The 19311-nt window shown below is 56.7% G+C and overlaps 1 protein-coding gene and 1 long non-coding RNA gene across 2 annotated transcripts; one reads left to right on the forward strand and one right to left on the reverse strand.

The window, feature by feature from the left end:
- Positions 1-7949: 7949 nt before the first annotated feature.
- On the forward strand, positions 7950-10272 carry LOC133358761 (uncharacterized). The gene is made up of 3 exons (XR_009757120.1): positions 7950-8151; positions 9800-9914; positions 10159-10272. It is a non-coding gene; the product is annotated as an uncharacterized LOC133358761 (long non-coding RNA).
- Positions 10273-13756: 3484 nt separating this feature from the next.
- On the reverse strand, positions 13757-17811 carry LOC133358694 (uncharacterized). The gene is made up of 3 exons (XM_061577123.1): positions 17676-17811; positions 16369-16805; positions 13757-16052 (listed from the first exon to the last, which is right to left on the reverse strand). Exons 1-3 carry the CDS (start codon positions 17788-17790, stop codon positions 15153-15155), a joined length of 1452 nt encoding a protein of 483 aa, XP_061433107.1. The 5' UTR covers positions 17791-17811; the 3' UTR covers positions 13757-15152.
- Positions 17812-19311: the final 1500 nt, after the last annotated feature.

Below are 19311 nucleotides of genomic sequence, written 5' to 3' on the forward strand. Positions count from 1 at the left end.
ATACAGCAGCAGGCGGTCAAGGCTGGGATCGAAACCCACGACCTCCTGTACACCAGGCGAGGTCGTTAACATCTCACCACGGAGAGAGACGCAAACTCCAAATATACAGCAGCAGGCGTCAGGGTCGGGATCGGGATCGAACCCACGACCTGTAGACCAGGCGAGGTAGTTAACATCTCACCACGGAGAGAGCCGCAAACTCCAAATATACAGCAGCAGGCGTCAGGGTCGGGATCGAACTCACGACCTCCTGCATACCAGGCGAGGTAGTTAACATCTCACCGCACGGTGTGTGAAACCTCAGCGCTGGAGAAACAAACATGGCCAGGTATGGTTCTGGGCAACACCACCACCATCGTCTTGTGTGGGCACCGGTGCCGGATGTAGCATGATGTTATAAAGGGGCCATAAATAAATAAATTAAAACTATTAATATTAAAATAAAAAACATTTTACTTGCAGAGTAAAGTAATTGTATTTTTTCATTTGCTATACGGCCAGATAATACGACAAATCGCTAACCATAAAAACCGAGTCGTTCGTAAAAGTTGAAGGGCGGTATAGTACTGTAGGGGTGTCAGGGGAAGGATTCCCACCAATAGGAGGGTTAGTGGGAGGGGTGATCGAGGAGATATAAGGAGAGAACGGGCGGGAAGAGGGGGCCTTTGGCGGGAACGAGATTGGGACGGCCGGGGACAGGTGTGGATGGAAGGAAAGGAATAAAGGACGAGACCCCTGCAATCTGGTGTCGGCTCCCCCTTTACAGTACTATAGTAATATAGCAAGTGCAGAATCATTGAACTGGAATTGATAGCTTGAAAGCATTTAGCGCGGGAGCCCTTGAAAGTGCGGGGCCCGTAGCATATGTAGTTGCTACTTATGTAGCAACTACATATGTAGTACACATGTAGCTACATCTGTAGCTACTTTTGCCACTACGATAATCAAACAACGGACTGCACGCCACGCTGGCCTTAATAGACGCTTGCGAACAGTAGTCTGTGTGGCTGGCTGGTGCGTTTGCAACCCAGAGGGTTGTCGGCACAGTGTTGGATCTATGATGTACTCTGCACAATGAAGCGTTGGCACGGAGGTATCATAAACCCCGATACGTGTACTCTGCCTGATTGCGATGTTGCTTTGCTGATCTAGTTAGGGGCTCGCGACCACGCGCTTAATGGACTCGATGGGGTTCAGCGAATTTCGTTAAATCTCGTGTCATTTGAATCAGTGCAAGTGCTGGCTCAAGCGTTGTAAGTTGGCGGGGGGGGGGGGGGGGACACCGCGCACGTGCTTGGAATTGTTTAATCGTTGGGGGGGGCCCTTTGACCGATCTTGGCCACGCTAGTCAGGAGCAGTAGGAGCAGGAGGAGTAGCAGCAGTAGCAGCAGGATGAGTAGCAGCAGCAGGAGTAGCAGTAGCAGCAGGATGAGTAGGAGTAGGATGAGTAGCAGCAGTAGCAGCAGGATGAGTAGCAGCAGGAGGAGTAGCAGCAGTAGCAGCAGGATGAGTAGGAGCAGGAGGAGTAGCAGCAGTAGCAGCAGGATGAGTAGCAGCAGCAGGAGTAGCAGTAGTAGCAGCAGGATGAGTAGCAGTAGGATGAGTAGCAGCAGTAGCAGCAGGATGAGTAGCAGCAGGATGAGTAGCAGAAGTAGCAGCAGGATGAGTAGCAGCAGCAGGAGTAGCAGCAGTAGCAGCAGGATGAGTAGGAGTAGCAGGAGGGGTATTGCGTCCCGTGTCCAGCCAGCGAGGCTCGTTTCGGCCACGGCGCTTTCCACACGAGTCAGCAGACGCGGGAGCCATCGCTCACCCAACCACAGCTACTGCGAATGACCTCCCCGTTTCTTTATCCTCGTCGTTATTAATATTCTGCTGGGTTACCCTGGGAAGCCGCGGCCAGCCTCAAGACTGCTTCCTTTTTTTGCTTTTTCAGGAGGGTCCTGCGAGATGTTAACTACCTCGCCTGGTGTACAGGAGGTCGTGGGTTCGATCCCGACTCTGACACCTGGATATTTGGAGTTTGCACGTCGCGCGCTCTCTCTCTCCCCGTGTTCGCGTGGATGTTTTCTCCGGGTCGTCCGGTATTTTCCGTCCATATTGAGAATCCACACCACGCGTTTAAGAGTATCTGGCTGCCATGAATGTCCACGTGATGATGATGGTGATGATCAGCCCACTTCGTTGAGCTATCATTTGTGATAGTCAGGTCGCTTCTGAAAAAAAGCTACATCGCTCAGTGGGGGCCTTACCTGGGGTGGGCCTGGGTGGGGAGGGGAGGGTGGGGAGGGGCTGGGTGGGGAGGGTGGGGAGGGGCTGGGTGGGGAGGGTGGGGCTGGGTGGGGGGTGGGAGGGGTGGGGCTGGGTGGGGAGGAGCTGGGTGGGAGGGGTGGGGCTGGGTGGGGAGGGGCTGGTCATCCCGTGGTGCCCTTATAAAACTCAACGTTTTACCTAATCACGCCGGCTTGTGCCCGCCCTCACAGTCGGGCATATTTGCGGAATACACCACGCCGCCGTTGACCCTGGCCATTGACCGAGCAACCCAACGTTCCTACCAGCTCCCTCCGCAGGACAATGTGTTTAGTATCAGTGGTGTAGTGACTACATGATCAGCTCAGGGGGGGGGGGGGGGTGTGGCAATCGGTCAACTGCCCCCCCCCCCCACAATATTTGATTTGCGAAATTTGCGGAAGCTCAAATGTCGTTGCCGCTCAAATTAAATTCAAACATAACACGTGGAACGCAAATGAAAGCGTTCTCAGTCAGGAGGACATTAACTTAGGCCCGCGTTTTAAAGTCCTGTTCTTTTGTTTTATTATCAACACTGTTGTCAAGGGGGGGGGGGGGGGTGCCCACCAACTCGTAGCTTTGTTCATCGAGAGGAGGTGGGGTGGGGGGCCAAGGCACCCCCTGCCTGCCCCCCCCCCCTCCCACCACGAGTTTATGAGTTGTTGTTGTTGTTTGCGGAGGGTGGGCATGGGGTGGTCGGAGAGCAGGGTGGTGGAATAATACTACAACTAATAATCATACTAATACTACTACTAATATAATCATACAAATTATAATATTAATAATACTAGTAAAAATACTACTAATAATACCAATTATAATATTAATACTACTACTAATACTAAGAATACTACCAATAATACGAATAATCATACCAATTATAATATTAATAATACTAATAAAAATGCTAACAATACTACTAATAATACCAAAATAATACTATAATAATAATACTTCTAATAATACTACAACAATAATACTATTATTAATAAATAAACTAATACTATTTGCCCAGCCTCGACTAAGCAGCCCGGGTTTTCAGTGGCGTGTGGATGGGGCGAGATCGTGAAACAAAAGAGAGGAATAGGAGGGAAAGGAGGGGGATGAGGAGGGGGAAGAGGAGGGGGAGGAGGGGAAGGAAGAGGAGGGGGATGAGGAGGGAGAGGAGGGGGAGGATGAGAGAGAGGAGGGAGAGGAGGGGGAGGATGAAAAGGAGAAAAACAGGAAGACGCTGCCGATCATTTTGATTTCATTGCCCCTTTATTACATATCTTAAATAATATTCATACGCAATCATAGTAAGTGTAATCATAATGGTAATAGAACCTAAAAAAAAAGGATTCGGTTGCAACACACATCTCATGAGCGGCTATTATTATTAATATTATAATATTTTTTTTTGGCGTTACAGGCCCTGTGGCAGGCCGGGGCAGGGTGAACGTGGCGAGAAGACACCACGACGGAGCGAGACCTCAAACACGACGCACCGCCACCCCCCGCACCGCACCGCAAGCTCCGAGCTGACGGATTCACGCAGCAGACAAATCGTGAGCGTGGATCACGGTGACCGCCACCGCCACCACCGTTGCCTGCCTGACGAAGTTCTGAGTCTCGGTTCCCTGGGTAGGTGGGTGGGTAGGTGGGTAATTGGGTGGGTTGTTGGGTGGGTACATGGGTAGGTGGGCAGGTAGGTGCGTGGGTAGGTGGGTAGTTGGGTGGGTTATTGAATGGGTACATGGGTAGGTGGGCAGGTAGGTGGGTGGGTAGGCGGGTGGGTACGTGGGTGGGGAGGGGGGTGGGTATTTGGGTCGGTGGGTGAGTAGGTCGGTTGGCACGTGGGTTACGTGAGTAGGTGGGTACGTGGGTGGGTAGGTAGGTAGGTGGGTAGGTAGGTGGGTGGGTACGTGTGCAGGTGGGTATGTGTCAATATACGGTACAACGTCTTCTTCTGCAAAGTATACCGGCAACGCGCACGGACGGGACTGAGCGACAAGGACAAGAAACGAAACCATCCACGCGAGGTCAACCTTTTGCTGTTGTTAAACGAAACCTTCTTAACGCGCAAATTATCGCCGAGTCTCGAAACTTCTTCACCGGGAAGGGGTCCTGCCTGCCACGTTTGAGACGTTTGACCGATCGCAACTGATGAGCGCGCGTCGGTTTCGTGCGGCAGGACAAATACCCAGCTAGTTTTCCCCGAGGAAACCCACCCACACCCACGTCGGGGGGGGGGGGGGGGGTAGGGGCGGACACAGGTGAATTCAACCCACACGCAACTCCAGTGGTTTCGCATCCGAAGCGGGCACCAGAGCTGCGAGGGCACACGTTGCGTGACCCCCCTCCCACCAACCCCCTTCCTCCTTCTACTACCTCCGAAGCTTCTCAAACCTCCAACAGCCGGTGGCGGCCCGCGCGCCCTTCCTTAGCCGCTTCCGAGCAGAGGTCGCAAACGGGTTTTGATTCCTTACCCGTACCCGTACCCGGCCGCACCAGGGTCGCAAAAGGGTACCCGTACCTGGCTGGGTACGGGTAGCCGGGTATCGGGTAGGGTATAGGTGAGTAGGTCGGTTGGCACGTGGGTTATGTGAGTAGGTGGGTACGTGGGTGGGTAGGTGGGTGGGTAGGTAGGTGGGTGGGTACGTAGGAAGGTGGGTGCGTAGGTGTGTAGGTGGTTGGGTAGGTGGGTGGGTGGATACGTGGGTGGGTAGGTGGGTGGGTAGGTAGGTGGGTGGGTAGGTAGGTGGGTGGGTACGTGTGCAGGTGGGTATGTGTCAATTTACGGTACAACGTCTTCTTCTGCAAAGTATACGGGTATCGGGTACCCGATTGCGACCTCTGCTTCCGAGACTCTGCGCGATTGGGATGGTGGGGGGCGCGTTCGGGCTGACCTGGGTTTGCGATGCCACGCGGCGCAGTGTCCGCCGTAAGTGCCCAGACGTTGCACCCGAGTCAAGAGCCGCGTGGCTCAAAGGGCTATGCCTAATAAATGAAACAAAATGAAATAAACGTCTCCTCCGCCGTTCATTGCGCGTGGCGAGCGGCCGGTCACTTGACGGGTGCACCGCAGTGCGAACGCCTTTGCCGTGGGGCATTTGGCAGATATACGCTCCATTATAAAGGTTTTTTGGTGAGATCACGTAAACGTAAATGCGTCGCAACCCTTCACCATCCGGCACGGCCAATCGGTAAAAAAAAATGTGTTAACTAAACGATAATTGGTTTGAAGAGTGAATCCACAACATTTAGAATTTGTGTTGTACGACGTTTCGCTGGTAATTACATCCAGCATCTTGGGGCGATTTACCAGAATCACCCGTGTGGTGGAGAGTTTCGACACGTTTAAACTTACGCGATCTAACCCGAAAACCTTTGATTTGAAGCTTTCATGATTGCAGGAATCCATACTCTTTGGTTCTTTGGGTAAAGTCACATAGGTATAAAATTAATAGATCAAATAATAATCGTGATCTATTATTTTTCTTACCTACGTGACTTTACCGATGGAACCATATAGTAGCGAAAACACGTAGGTATAAAATAAAGTAAACCACGACGTTTCGGGCGCAACACAAGCGTCCGTCGTCAGGTGGAGTATGGATTCCTGCAGTCGCGAAAACTTCAAATCAAGATAATACCAAAAACCTTTATTGTGAATAATACTGGTCGCGAAAGCCTACGTGTTAAAACAGATTTACGCTGCTCGCGTTTAAAAAAAATAAAATCCAAATTATCGCCGGTCTTGTGTGCAGAATGCAATTTTTGGATATTTGTGAAACAATGGGGGGGATTGTAAAATAAAAACGAACAACCCTCAATTGCGAATAAAATTAAAGCCACCAAATTTCTGGGAGGCTCAAACGGGACGCATGGCAGCTGGCAGCTCCGCCTACTTTTACACCACTGGTCCCGCCCACTCAGGTAGCTTCGACCAATCAGGTAGCTCTGCCCGCTCAGGCAGATGCGCCCACTCAGGTAGCTCCGCCCACTTAGCTAGCTCCGCCCACTCATGTAGCTCCACCCAGTCGGGTAGCTCCGCCCACTCGGGTAGCTCTGCCCACTCGGGTAGCTCCGCCCACTCAGTGAGCTCTGCCCACTCAAGTAGCTCCGCCCACTCGGGTAGCTCCGCCCACTCGGGTAGCTCAGCCCGCTCGGGTAGCTCCGCCCACTCAGGTAGCTCCACCCACTCAGGTAGCTCCGCCCACTCAGGTAGCTACGCCTACTCAGGTAGCTCCACCCACTCAGGCAGCTCCGCCCACTCAAGTAGCTCCGCCCCCTCGGGTAGCTCCGCCTACTCAGGTAACTCCGCCCACTCGGGTAGCTCCGCCCACTCGGGTAGATCCGCCCACTCGGGCAGATCTGCCCACTCAGGTAGCTCCGCCCACTCGGGCATCTCCGCCCACTCGGGTAGCTCCGCCCACTCGGGTAGCTCCGCCCACTCGGGCAGCTCCGCCCCCTCGGGTAGCTCCGCCCACTCGGGTAGCCCCGCCCACTCGGGTAGCTCCTCCCCACTGCGCCACATCATGAGCTTCGCACGAGGCCAGATCATTTTGGGGACGAAGTCTCAATTTTCGCAACGACTTCATGGGGGCGAGGGAGCGAGGTTGGTGGGGTGGCACAGGGATGGCCTGTAAGGAACGACTGGTTCTGTCCAGGCCAAACCTGGGCATCGGGTGACTTTCGTATAAAGCTGCCGAAGGTTTTGACGAGCGTGACTTTTGGGTCAAGATCGGTCAGCGGGAATCGAACTCCGGGAAAAGGTTTTGAGTATCCTCCTCTCGACCTTCGCCACTCCGGAAGCCGCCCACCGCTGACGAGCGAACGTGCTGTGTTTTACCACGTCAGAGGCTCCGACTCCCCCTTCTTTTCCCACTGGCACATCCGAGCCGAGACAGCGCGGGTTCCCGCACGGTTACGGGGGGCGGTTTTCCACTGGCCGTTTTTGCCGTGCCGAGCCGTCCGTTCGCTCGCGATGCACGCACACGCGTGCGTGCCTCCGCTCATTCGAACGCGCGCGCGCGCCGCGAGACGTCTCGGCTCGGCTCGGATTCCGTGGCAGTGGAAAATCAACCGGGCGCCGCCATCCCGAGGCCGGGTGGTCATCTCACCCATTCAGCCGCGCCGCCAATGTCCCTCTGCCGTGGGTCAAAAAGGCTTTCCCAAAATTGGCGTAGGTGGGGAAGGGAGGGGGGAGGGGGGGTGTATTTAATATAAAGCAAATTCTTGATTAATATTCATATATATGTACGTATTAATGTATATATTTATATATGAATAATGCCTTATACGTATGCTTGCATGGATCCCGATGAGTGTTCGGCGTGCCAGCTTCAACGGCGGTGTTCGGCGAAGCCGCGCGTGGCATTTAGCCCGTCGCCAGGTCGCTCTGTAACTAAAACAACGTACGCGCCTTTACTACCCCCCCCCGGATAGAGTAAGGTGGGGGGGGGGCGGTGATGAGAGAGTTTTAAATGTACAACGAATGAGCAACGCGGAGGTGGAGAGGTAGGGGGGGAGGGCGTGGATGGGTGGGAAAGCGGTGGGGTTGGAACGCACTCGGACCGCGATGGCTTTTTATTTTTTTTCTCTCCCCCCCCCCCTCTCTCTCTCGATTTTTCGAGGGGATTTTACAAACGAGAGGGTAGAGAGAGAGGGGGGGGGGGGGCGACGGGAAGGTGTCCCGAGTTCTCCTCGTTGGGAGAGTGCGAGAGTCGAAGCTTGTCTTCCCGCACCTCGACTCAAAGGGAAGGACACACGAGGGGAGGGGCACGACAACAGATCGAAGCATCGGTTACGGTCCGTCGGAGCGAGAGGCCTCGGATGGCGTGGACGCGGTTGTTCGGTGGCTCGGGTTCGCAACGACGCGAGGTTGGGGACCCCCACAATCTGACAGCGAAAAAAACACGCAAACCCCCCCCCCCCCCCCCTTTAAAATACACGCGCGGATTTGATTTTTTTTTTGTACTTTTTTTACCCCGGTCAATAAATATTTTTTCGTTTCTAAATAGGTTTTTTTTTGTTGTAAAGCAAATATGTTTGAGTAGTAATAATAATAAGAATAATAATTATTATTTTGTTGAAAATATAAAACATTTCATGGCATGAACACGCCAAAGTAGGGAGATAATAAGAGTTAATGCTGAGATGAGACTTTGTACATCGGTAATATATATTTTTTTCAGTATTTTTTTGGGTTTTTTTTCCAATAGTTTTTATTTACTTTCCAGGTGTGTGACGTAGATGAGAGGCGGTAAACATTAATCTACTTCACAGCTGTCACGTTGGCTCCATTCCAGCGGCAGGTTGCACGCACACACACTCACAGACTCCTACATACACACACAGACTCCTACACACACTCACAGACTCCTACATACACACACAGACTCCTACATACACACACTCACAGACTCCTACAAACACACACTCACAGACTCCTACACACACACTCACAGACTCCTACATACACACACTCACAGACTCCTACATACACACACTCACATACTTCTACATACACACACTCACAGACTCCTACATACACACACTCACAGACTCCTACATACACACACTCACATACTTCTACATACACACACTCACATACTTCTACACACACACACTCACATACTCCTACATACACACACTCACAGACTCCTACATACACACACTCACTGACTCCTACACACACTCACACACATACTCCTACATACACACACTCACAGACTACTACATACCAACACTCACAGACTCCTACATACACACACTTACAGACTCCTACATACACACACTCACAGACTCCCACATACACACACTCACAGACTACTACATACAAACACTCACAGACTCCTACATACACACACTCACATACTCCTACATACACTCACACACACTCACAGACTCCTACCCACACACTCACATACTCCTACATACACACACTCCCAGACTCCTACATACACACACAGACTCCTACATACACACACACAGACTGCTACATACACACACTCACAGACTCCTACATACACACACTCACAGACTCCTACATACACACACTCACTGACTCCTACATACACACACTCACAGACTCCTACATACACACACTCACATACTCCTACATACAGACACTCACAGACTCCTACATACACACACTCACATACTCCTACATACACACACTCACAGACTCCTACACACACACACTCATAGACTCCTACACACACTCACAGAATTCTACACACACACAGACTCCTACATACACACACTCACAGACTCCTACATACACACACACTCACATACTCCTACATACACACACTCACAGACTCCTACACACACTCACACACTCACTCACAGACTCCTACACTCACTCACAGACTCCTACACACACTCACACACAGATTCACTCACACACGCACAGAGCGAGGGCTCCACGATCGTCAAGGTGGGGGAGGGAGGTTTCACTCTCCCACTCTGAGCTCACTACTCTCCAACCCTGAGCCCCCCGGCCCCACCCCCCTCCTCCCCACAGGTCTATTGTGACGTCACCTTCCACCGGAATGGCGCCGCCGCCTTGACAGGCACGGCGACTCGATAAAAAGAAGCGACTTAAAGGTTGAAACTGGATAAAGTTCACGATATCACCGGTAACTAAAATTAATCTTAAACTCACCCACCCATCCCTTCCCTGACCATCCCCCCCCCACCACCACCCACCCTCCCCAGTCCCCCCCCTCCCCATCTCCCAACCCCTCCCCCTACATCACCCTCCCGCCCGCTCCCCACCCTCCCTTCCCCTCCCCATCGACCGTCTTTAAATTGCACAACGCTGCCGATGGTAATGCAGGACACGGGCGCGCGATACCTTGTATTTTACTTCTGTTTTGGCAGAATCCACTGAGTTCGCACGACGGAGGAGGCCAGGGGGGGATCGCGAGCGCACGCTCCAGTGTCGCCGCCACCGCCACCGCCATCGTTGTGCTTCCTTGGAAGACTTCTCCGGAGTGCCGTTCACCGCTCGCACTGGACGGGAACGGGATACCCGGGGACGGAAAGGACGCGTTTGGGGTCCCCAACCGCCGCGGCGTCGATCGGAGCAGCAGCAGTGCAAGGTGGACGGACGCCGGCGTCGTGCGAAACCTCGTCCGTTGTGCGATCGTCGGGTTTCCGATCGACGGTCGTTGTCGTCAGCCCTTCCGCGCGGCGGGGCGTTGAGGGGTTCACCTCCCTCCCCCGGAGACGGTTGCCCCTGGAGACGGTTGCCCCTGGAGACGGTTCCCCCCAGAGACGGTTGCCCCTGGAGACGGTTCCTCCCGGAGACGGTTGCCCCTGGAGACGGTTCCCCCCAGAGACGGTTGCCCCTGGAGACGGTTCCTCCCGGAGACGGTTGCCCCTGGAGACGGTTCCTCCCAGAGACGGTTGCCCCTGGAGGTGGTTCCCCCCGGAGACGGTTTCCCCGGAGACGGTTACCCCTGGATACTGTTCCCCTGGAGACGGGTCCGCAGCAGGAAAACCGCCATCCCTGAAGGACCGTGTTTCGATAATTTGCATTTAGATAATTCCCGTTGTGTTTTGTTATTTTCTTTGTTGCTGTTTGTTCGGCGTTATATGTTTTGTTTGTTCGACGGCATTTGCGACCACCCCCCCCCCCCCCACTTAGCCCCCCCCCCCACGCTCCCCCCCGCCCCTCCCCATGCCCCCCCCCCCATTCTGCCCAAACGAGGCCCTGTAAGGCTGCAGGCAGGCGACGCGTTCATAGAAAAAATAATGATTGTTTTACATTTTTCCCTTCCCCCGTTTGTCTCCTCATATAATTGTCTGTCCGCGCTGTTCTCAAACACCTCTTGACCTCTGTGCTTTGGTCAGATGTACAAATTTCCTCGTCAATTTGTGTTTCTTTATTATTTCCACCCTCCCCCACCTACCCCATTACCCATTACCCGACTCCCACATCCCACCCCCCCAAAAACCCATTCCTTTTCCTATTTTTTCTTTAAATATTCACATTCTTTAGTGCAATTTTGAGGTTGGATGAAGCACTTTGAGAAAGAAAACACGAGAGAGAGAGAGAGGGAGAGAGAATTTACATCGGGTGTGTGGGGGGGATGGGGATCAAAACAGGGAACCCCACTCAGCTCCACTCTACACCCCCCCACCTCCCCCCCCTCCCCCCCCTCTCCCCACACGAGGTGAAGGCAGTCCCTCTTGTGATGCACCGACAAATGTAAAACTCTCCGCGCCGCTGGGACGACGTTTCGACTCCGAGAGGGTCACGGGACGAGCACCCGGGGCCGCAGATAACGCCCTGGGCCGGGATGGGGCAATGATCCTGACTCTGTAGATCCCCTCTCGCCCTCTCTCTCTCGCCCTCTCTCGCTCTCTCACCACCCGGCCACCACTGCCGCCACCGCCGTGACCCCGTTCGCCGGCGGGGCGCTCACAAGGCCGACGGTGCGGCTGCTGTGCCCTCTGCGCTAGCGGCCTCCCCCCTCCTCCTCTTCTTCCTCCTCCGCGGCGTTCACCACGCGGGGGGGGAGGGGTTTCTCATTTTTTGGCAATTTGCGCCGATTCCCCCCCCCCCCCGCACCCGCGGAGGCCGTGGCTGGGGAGAGGTTTTTATTTTTGTGCGCGAATCCAACCCGGGCGGCGCCCTCTCTCCGACGCGTGCCGTCCGGCTGCGGTGTCCGACGTTTCATTTCGCTCCCGCGTTGCTTGTGGCGGGTGGATTCTTCGTGACCTGATTTGGCCACGCAGCAGGGTTTGCCCGCCGCCGATGGTCTCGTTGATTGTTGACGATCCTTGTTGTTGCTGCTGCTGTTGCTTTCTCAGGCAGGGAACCCAACCGATTTCCCGGAGAGTCTCCCAGCAGCAGCAGCAGCAAGCAGCACGTGGAGCGAAACGTCAGACATCGTGCAACCCGAAATCGGACGGAGAGAAAGAGAGAGAGAGAGCTCAAAGCAAGGGAGCGGATTCGTTTCTCTGTTTTCTTTCTGCGGCGCACGATGGATGCGATGAAGATGCCGTTAGTCACAGTGCAACGTAATCTTTGAAGGAGGTCGATCGCTCGCCCGCTCGCGCGCCCGCCAGCCCCCGTGTTCGGCCGACGTGACCCCACATGTCTCCCCGTTGCTGCTGGTGGAGGGGGGCAGGGGGAGGCGGCTCCTCTTTCGCACCCCTCACTCCGACAGAATTTCCAGCCCCCCCCCCTTCCGTTCGGGTTTCGTACGCGCGCGCACGCACGATATCGGCGCCCCCTCCGCTTTGCGTTCCCGGCTCTGCGCGCCACTCCCACTCACTGCCAGGGAGCGGCATCGGCTTTCGGCAGACGGTGGTGGCGGTGGCACCGGCGTTGGCTGCCGCCCGTGCCGCGACGGGAGGGCGGCGGGGCCGCGCTTGGCTAATGCGCAGCCGCGGATTCGGTACCACCGCCACCACCGCCGCTCCACCCCCCCTCCTCCCGTGTGTACAAGACGATAAAATAAACTCCCAGCAAGAGGTAGCTTACTCTGACATCCAATGGATTGGCACGTTCCCCCTCTACTACCACTACATGGTGGTGGTTGTGGTGGTGGTCTCCATCAACCCCATAACACCTGGGCCTGTCCTGTGACCTCTGAAAGCCTCCCACCGCACTTCGCGTGGCCTCGAGGTGCATCTCGCCTGGCACAAGCGCCACTTAGTGGCGAACGGCGGTCGTTGTTTGTTGGTGGTTGTCGGGGGGGTGGGGCGTGGGGGCGTGGTGACGTGGCGTGCGAGCGCGTCACGAGTTCCGGTCGCGGTCGACGTCCGGGCTAGGCGGTGGCAGCCCTTTGCCGTCGCTGTTTTCTTTTTCAAAACTCCCGCCCCCTCGACGCGGTCGAATCCCCTGCGGGGATTCTCGCGAATGCCAGGGGGAGGAAGTGATGCGGGTTGGGGTGGATTGTGGGGGGTGGGGGCAGTTGGGAGGGGGGAGGGGCATGAAAGGCCGAGGCGTTTCCTGTCGATTTCGCGTGGCACGTGGGGAGAAACGTGCGGCCCGACCGGGATTAAACCACGGTTCGTGGGAAGGAGAAAATATAAATATATATATCAACACGCTGAGCTCGTGGGAAACGAGACGCCTCTACACATTAATCATTGGTTTTCATTTCGTCGCCTCTTCGTCTGACCGCCCGCCGCACGGCCGTGGCGGAGTCGTTCGTCCGCTCCTCGCGAATCTCGTTCGTTCGCTCGCTCGCACGGACGCACGCCACCGCACGCCGCCGCACGCCGCTGACCAATACCAAAAACCAAACCAACGCCCCCCCCCTCCTCCACCCAGATGGGGGTTGTAAGAGCGCGGACGGGGGAAAATTCTGCACTCGAAATATTCGAATGTTTAGCGGGCACCGACAGATTCTCTTAGTCTTGCCGGGCAGCCAGGGCAGGGAGGGGGTGATGGGTGGTGGGGGGGGGGGGGGCAGCGGGCTTTGTCAGCTAGGCCGTGCCCCCCCCCCCCACATTACCCACCTACTCCCGCCCCCCCGGGAAGGCCGAACCATCGGGAACCGAATCGCGTTAAAGCACCCGGAGGTGAGGATCTCGACAGTGGAGGGGGGGTTATGGTGGCGGTGGTGGGGGGGGAGCGACCTCTTGACCTCCGGATCGGCAAGTCAAGCCACCGCCGCCATGGCAAAGGCGCTTGTGCCGGTCCCAAATCTGCGTCGCTCGCTTTTTTTGCATTTGTATCGTCGGCCAAAACAAGACAAAAAAGCGGACCTGCAAGGGGAAAACCAAAACCAAATTACCTAGTGGCTAAACAGGCAGGTAAACTAGCCAGTGGGGGGGTTTTTCTCTCGGTTTTAGTTCTTGAATAGCCGCTTACCTTCAGGTTCGCTAGGTAAAGCGAGAATTCCCCTCCCCCCCCCACCGGGCTTGGCATTCCGTTTCGCTATATTCCGTTTCGCTATATTCAAGATTGAGCTGCGCACGCGTTCAGGCACGGGTCAGCGCCCCAAACTTTGAACTCTGAAGGCAGTTTGTAGACTGGTCGTTTGTTTGCCCTCCCTCCCTCCCTCTCTCTCGATCGCTCGCAATGCGTAGTAATAATAATGATGATGATGATAGTCCAGCGGCGATCAACGGATCCGCCGCCATCGCCTAAACCGACCGCATTGCCGAACTGTCCAGGCCAGCGCCGTTTATATTTTTTCGTGGCCCTGAAGTTTCGTTAAAGATTCCTTCATCGGCGCCGCCTCTATGGAAGTTGTTTGAGACGTCCTCTCCCAAAGTAAACCAGGCGTGGTGCGCTCATTTTTTTTGTTAAAATAATTTCGAGTTTACCACGGGACGGAAGGGGGGGTGGTGGTACGGGGAGTGCCGCTCATCGTTCTACCCCCCCCCCCACCCCTCCTCCCGGTAACCAACGGGATACGTCCGTACGTTTAGCGGCGAACCCCGAAATGTAAAACGCGTAGGAAAGCACCCGCGACGGTCGGGGGAAGGAAAGGAAAAAAAGATAAACCCAAAAGCGCCGCAACCTGAAAGTCCGAGCGTCCACTTCTGAAGGAATCGATGGCGGAGTAATCTCATGCATTCAGTACGCCGGTCGGTCTGTGGGTGTATAGGAAAGACGAAAGACAAAATAAAGTCGTTCCGCAGACGTCGCTTCGCCCCCCACCTCCCGCCCTTTCGCGTCGGAGGCTCCACTGGGTCGGGGCGACGGCCACCCCTGTCGCGGTCCCGGGACTCGGGAGAATCCGCGCAGATTTAGGGCCGTGGCCGTGGCCGCCTCGCGGCCGGACGCTGGCGGCGTTGCGACGGAGGAACCCTGTCAGCGTCGGGAGAGAAAAAAACCCCGTACAAAAGAAAACGAGCCGTCCCGGCCACGGCGAGCCAGGAGTAAAAACGGTCGCGACCCGGCGAGGTCACACGGTGACCTCGTTGCGGCTCTTGGTGCCCGCGTGTGGCGGCGTCTGCCACTGCTGCTGCTGCTGCTGCTGCAGCTTCTGCTGCGCCGCCGCGTAGTTCAGCTGCTCCAGCGTCAGGTGGCGGCGCCCGGCGAACGCCTGCCGCTTGGCCGTCGAGCTCGCCATGTTCCAAGTCCGCAGCGTCTCGGCCTGCGTCGGCGGCGGCGCCCGCGGCGGCGGCGGGCCCGGCGCGTCACCGACGCCGCCCCCGAGGCTCTGCCGGCGCGCCAGCCGGTGGGCGGTCGGCGTGGAGCGTGGCGTGTAGGGCAGTGTCGCCGTGTCGTCACGGTCGCCGCGCCGAACCCGCCCCGCCGCCCGGTCCGGCGTGGCGCTGTTCCCCCCGGCGGCCGAGGACGACCCCGACGAGATGACGGAGCGCGGCGGGAGCCGCGGCGGCAGCGCCGGCGGTGTGCCGACGCCATCGCGCTCGTCCGGCGAGCGCCGCCGGTGGCAGTAGCCGCGGCGCGCCCCCTGCGGCGCCGGCGGGTACTCGTAGTCCTCCGACGAGTCGCCGGCGAGCAGGTGGTGGTCGCTGCGGTGGAGCGAGCGGCGGGACAGGCGCTTGCGGCCGAGTCCCGGCGTTGAGCCGCCGTAGCCGTCCGGCGTCTGCGGCATGCCGGAGCGGGAGGCCGTGCCGTAGCGGGGGTCGGGCCGCGGCAAGCCGCCGCCGCCGCCGGCCCCTGTGCGGCGAGCGCCGCCCGGCGTGCCGGGGAAGTCGCGCGGCGTGCGGCGGCCCCCCACGTGGTGCCGGTCGAGCGAGTCCTGCGTGGGGTAGTGCGGCAGCCGCTGCGTCATCTGCCGCGGCTCCTTGTTGAGAGTGGGCGTCGAGCCGTAGATGTCCGTGTGGTACTTCCAGCCCTGGCGCGGACGCGGAGAGAGACGGAGACAGAGAGGGGCAGGGAGGGAGAGAGACAGAGAGTGACAGAGATGGGCAGAGAGGGAGAGAGACAGAGAGTGACAGAGAGGGACAGGGAAAGAGAAAGACAGAGAGGGAGAGAGACAGAGGGAGAGAGCGATGGAGAAAGTAAGGGGGAGAGACAGAGAGACAGGGAGAGAGATACAGAGAGAGATGATACATTACTAGACACTACACACCACAGGCCACGCACTGCCGTGGCAACCCCCTCGGCTATACCGCGCCACGCCGGCGAAACCTGCCGCCGGGAAAGCCCACCTTCTCGGAGCCCGTGCGCCACGTGCCGTAGTGGTGGTAGTGGTGGTGCTGGTGGCGCGGCTGCGTGGAGAAGCCCCGCGGGTCCCTCTGCAGGAACTCGTGGAGGAGCCGCTGCTTGCCCGGGTAGCCGTCGGCCTGCCCGTTGGCCTCGAGGCCGCCGATGCCGACGTACGGCGCGAGAGCGACGTCGGCCAGCGTCGGCGTCGAGCCGTAGGTGCGCACGTGCGCAGCCGCCGCTGCGGCCGCCGCTGACGCCGGCCGCTGCTTGCGGTAGTCCCACTGATCCCAGTGGTCGCGCTCGCGCTGCTCCCACTGCTGCTGCTCGCCGCCGCGTTGCTGCCGGTCGGGGTGCGGCACGCGCAGCGGCAGCGTGCCGCACGAGGCCATCTCCACCAGGTGGTGCTTCTTGGCGTAGTACTCGCTCAGCTCCTTGTCGGCTGCGGGCGGGGACGGTGGTGGGGGAGGTGGGGGGGAGGAGGAGGTGGGGAGGAGGGGGTGGGGGTAGGGGAGGGGGAGGGGAGGAGGGGAGGAAGGGGTGGGGAGGAGGAGGAAGGGGTGGGGAGGAGGGGGAGGAGAGGAGGGGGAGGGGGTGGGGAGGAGGTGGGGGGGAGAGGAGGAGGGGGGTGGGGAGGAGGGGGAGGGGAGAAGGGGGATGGGAGGAGGGGGTGGGGAGAAGGGGGAGAGGAGGAGGGGAGGGAGAAGGGAGGAGGGCAAGAGGGGGAGGGGGTGGTGAGGAGGAGGGGGGAGGAGGGAGGAGGGGGAGGGGAGTTCGACATTGAAACGCGAGTGACGTTTTTGACTGCAATCCGCCGCTCGACTCCGTGTGAGTCTCTGGGCCTGGCCAAGGAACCTCGCTGATTCGGGACTGCTCGTCGAGTTTTCAACTTTGTAGTTTTGTTGTCTCCCCCACAGCCCGGCCGCACCTCTGATTGAGCATCGATCGGCCACATTCGGTGGTGCAGAAAAAGAAATGTCTGCATGCGCACAAAAGACAAAACAACGATCCCTCCGCGTAGACTTAACAGACTGTCGGGGCAAGTGCTGTTAGCGAGCAGCACCTACGTGGGTAGTGATGGTGATGGTGGTGATGGTGGTGGTGATGGTGGTGGTGGTCGTGACGATGGTGGTGGTGATGCTGGTGGTTGTGGCGCTGGTGGTGGCGGCGGTGGTGGTGGTTGTGGTGGCGGTGGTTGTGATGGTGGTGGTGGTGATGGTGGTGGTGATGGCGGTGGTGGTCGTGGCGGTGGTGATGGTGGTGGTGGTGATGCTGGTGATGGTGGTGGCGGTGGTTGTGGTGGGTCACGTGCCGAGCCTCTTGAGCGAGTTGAAGCGCGCCAGCTCTGACTTGGCGGCCGTGAATGACGGCGCGAGGTGCTGGTGCGACTCCGACGGAGCCAGCGGAGTCATGAGCGCCATCGTCATGTGGATGTTGTTGACGCGCGGTTTCTCTGCGGATCGGAGGACGGAGAAAGAGCGGAGAGAGGAGAGAGAGAGAGGAGAGGGGGGTGGGCGGGGGGCACATAAAGCAAAGCGTTGAAAAAAAACGAAATGATGAACGAAGCAAAGTGCCGACTACACCGAGCATCTTCTTGTTTCCTCTGATCGTAACAAACAAGAGAGAGGAGAGAGAGAGGCGAGAGAGAGAGAAAGATGAGAGGGAGACTTTTAAACAACTTTTATTGTCACCAGCAGCCACAGCACTGGAGGCGATTTCGAAACGAAATACACAAAGTCGCCAGCAACACAATGACACAATAAACACACGGGCGCTGTGGCGTTGGATGCGCCGCGCACAACACGAAAAAAAAGCCACGTGGTGATGGTGCTGGTCATCGCGCGCGCCACGGTGACGAGCGAGCGCTTCAGAAGGTGAACACGAGGGGGGTGACGTCCACGCTGATACAGAGAGGGGCTTTTCCGGTTCTCCAGCGTTCGAAGAAGACGCGCACATCACCAACATGTGTGTGGTGCGCGTGTTCCAGCCCGAGCCGCGCCTTGAGCAGGCCTCTAAACACTGTAAGCAGCACAGAGCAGCCGTCAGTGTCACCTTGCAGAATATTTTTTCTCGTCTTGTACACCGCCGTCTTCGCTTGAGCACAAACGAAGTTGACGAGGTCATGGCGTTTGTTAGCCAGGTAAGGCACCACCCCATATACAAAGCTGCTGTTGTAGAAGGGCACCCCCAGTTTCCTGAAGACGTCCCCCAAAAGGCGGAACATTGGGTTGAGCCGCTGGCAGCGTAAGTACCGGTGGGGCAGATCCTCCCTGGCACCGCAGGACATGCACAAGTCTGTTACCCCTGGCGAGATTCGGCTAAGCCACACGGCCGATGGCAACGTGCAGTGTGTCAACCTCCACTGGAGGTCACCGCAGCGTTCGGCTACGGGAGACATTTTCTGTCGCGCTGTTTGTTGCCGGCCATCGGGGACTGATCACTGTTGTTGCAAACAAACAGGAATACGATAAGTGCATTTGAAAAATTCCCGCAAAGCTGGAGGGGGAAAACCACAGGCGCAGAAGGGGAGTCTAAAATTACGAACTAAACAATTTTTTTTATTTTTAAATACTTTATATTAAGTTCGCTTGCTTGCTTGCGTGCTTGCTTGCTTGCTTACGACCGTGCAAATCTTTCGGTCGTTTTTTAACCCACTTCCCGTGATCCAATCGAGCTGACATTTTGCACACAGACTCGTTGTGCGAGACAATTAATGTTCGTGAAAATTTTTTTTCCAAAATGTTACACTGTTTAGGGAAAACAAATTAAATATTTAATTACCAATTGCTTAATACTGGCCGACAATCATCTGACCCATAGGTGGCAGCCATCTCAAGCCAGAGGACGAGAGGACTCTCGCCGCCACGCATATAAAGGATTTATAGTGAAAAACTTTGTTTTTACTCGTTATACTTATTCCAGGTACGGCCGCAATGAAGCTCTATCGT

The sequence above is a fragment of the Lethenteron reissneri genome, chromosome 63 (assembly GCF_015708825.2).
Source record: "Lethenteron reissneri isolate LAM-NWPU_2019-01 chromosome 63, ASM1570882v1, whole genome shotgun sequence".
Classification (NCBI taxonomy): Eukaryota; Metazoa; Chordata; class Hyperoartia; order Petromyzontiformes; family Petromyzontidae; genus Lethenteron; species Lethenteron reissneri.

Bases quoted from the DNA above. Each gene is read 5' to 3' on its own strand.
- LOC133358694 (XM_061577123.1), bottom strand. From the start codon at position 17,790: ATGACGATGGCGCTCATGACTCCGCTGGCTCCGTCGGAGTCGCACCAG. The intron at 16,806-17,675 runs GCACGTGACCCA...CCCCGCCCGCAG, and splicing joins CAACTCGCTCAAGAGGCTCG to CCGACAAGGAGCTGAGCGAG. The intron at 16,053-16,368 runs GTGGGCTTTCCC...CGTCCGCGCCAG, and splicing joins GGCGCACGGGCTCCGAGAAG to GGCTGGAAGTACCACACGGA.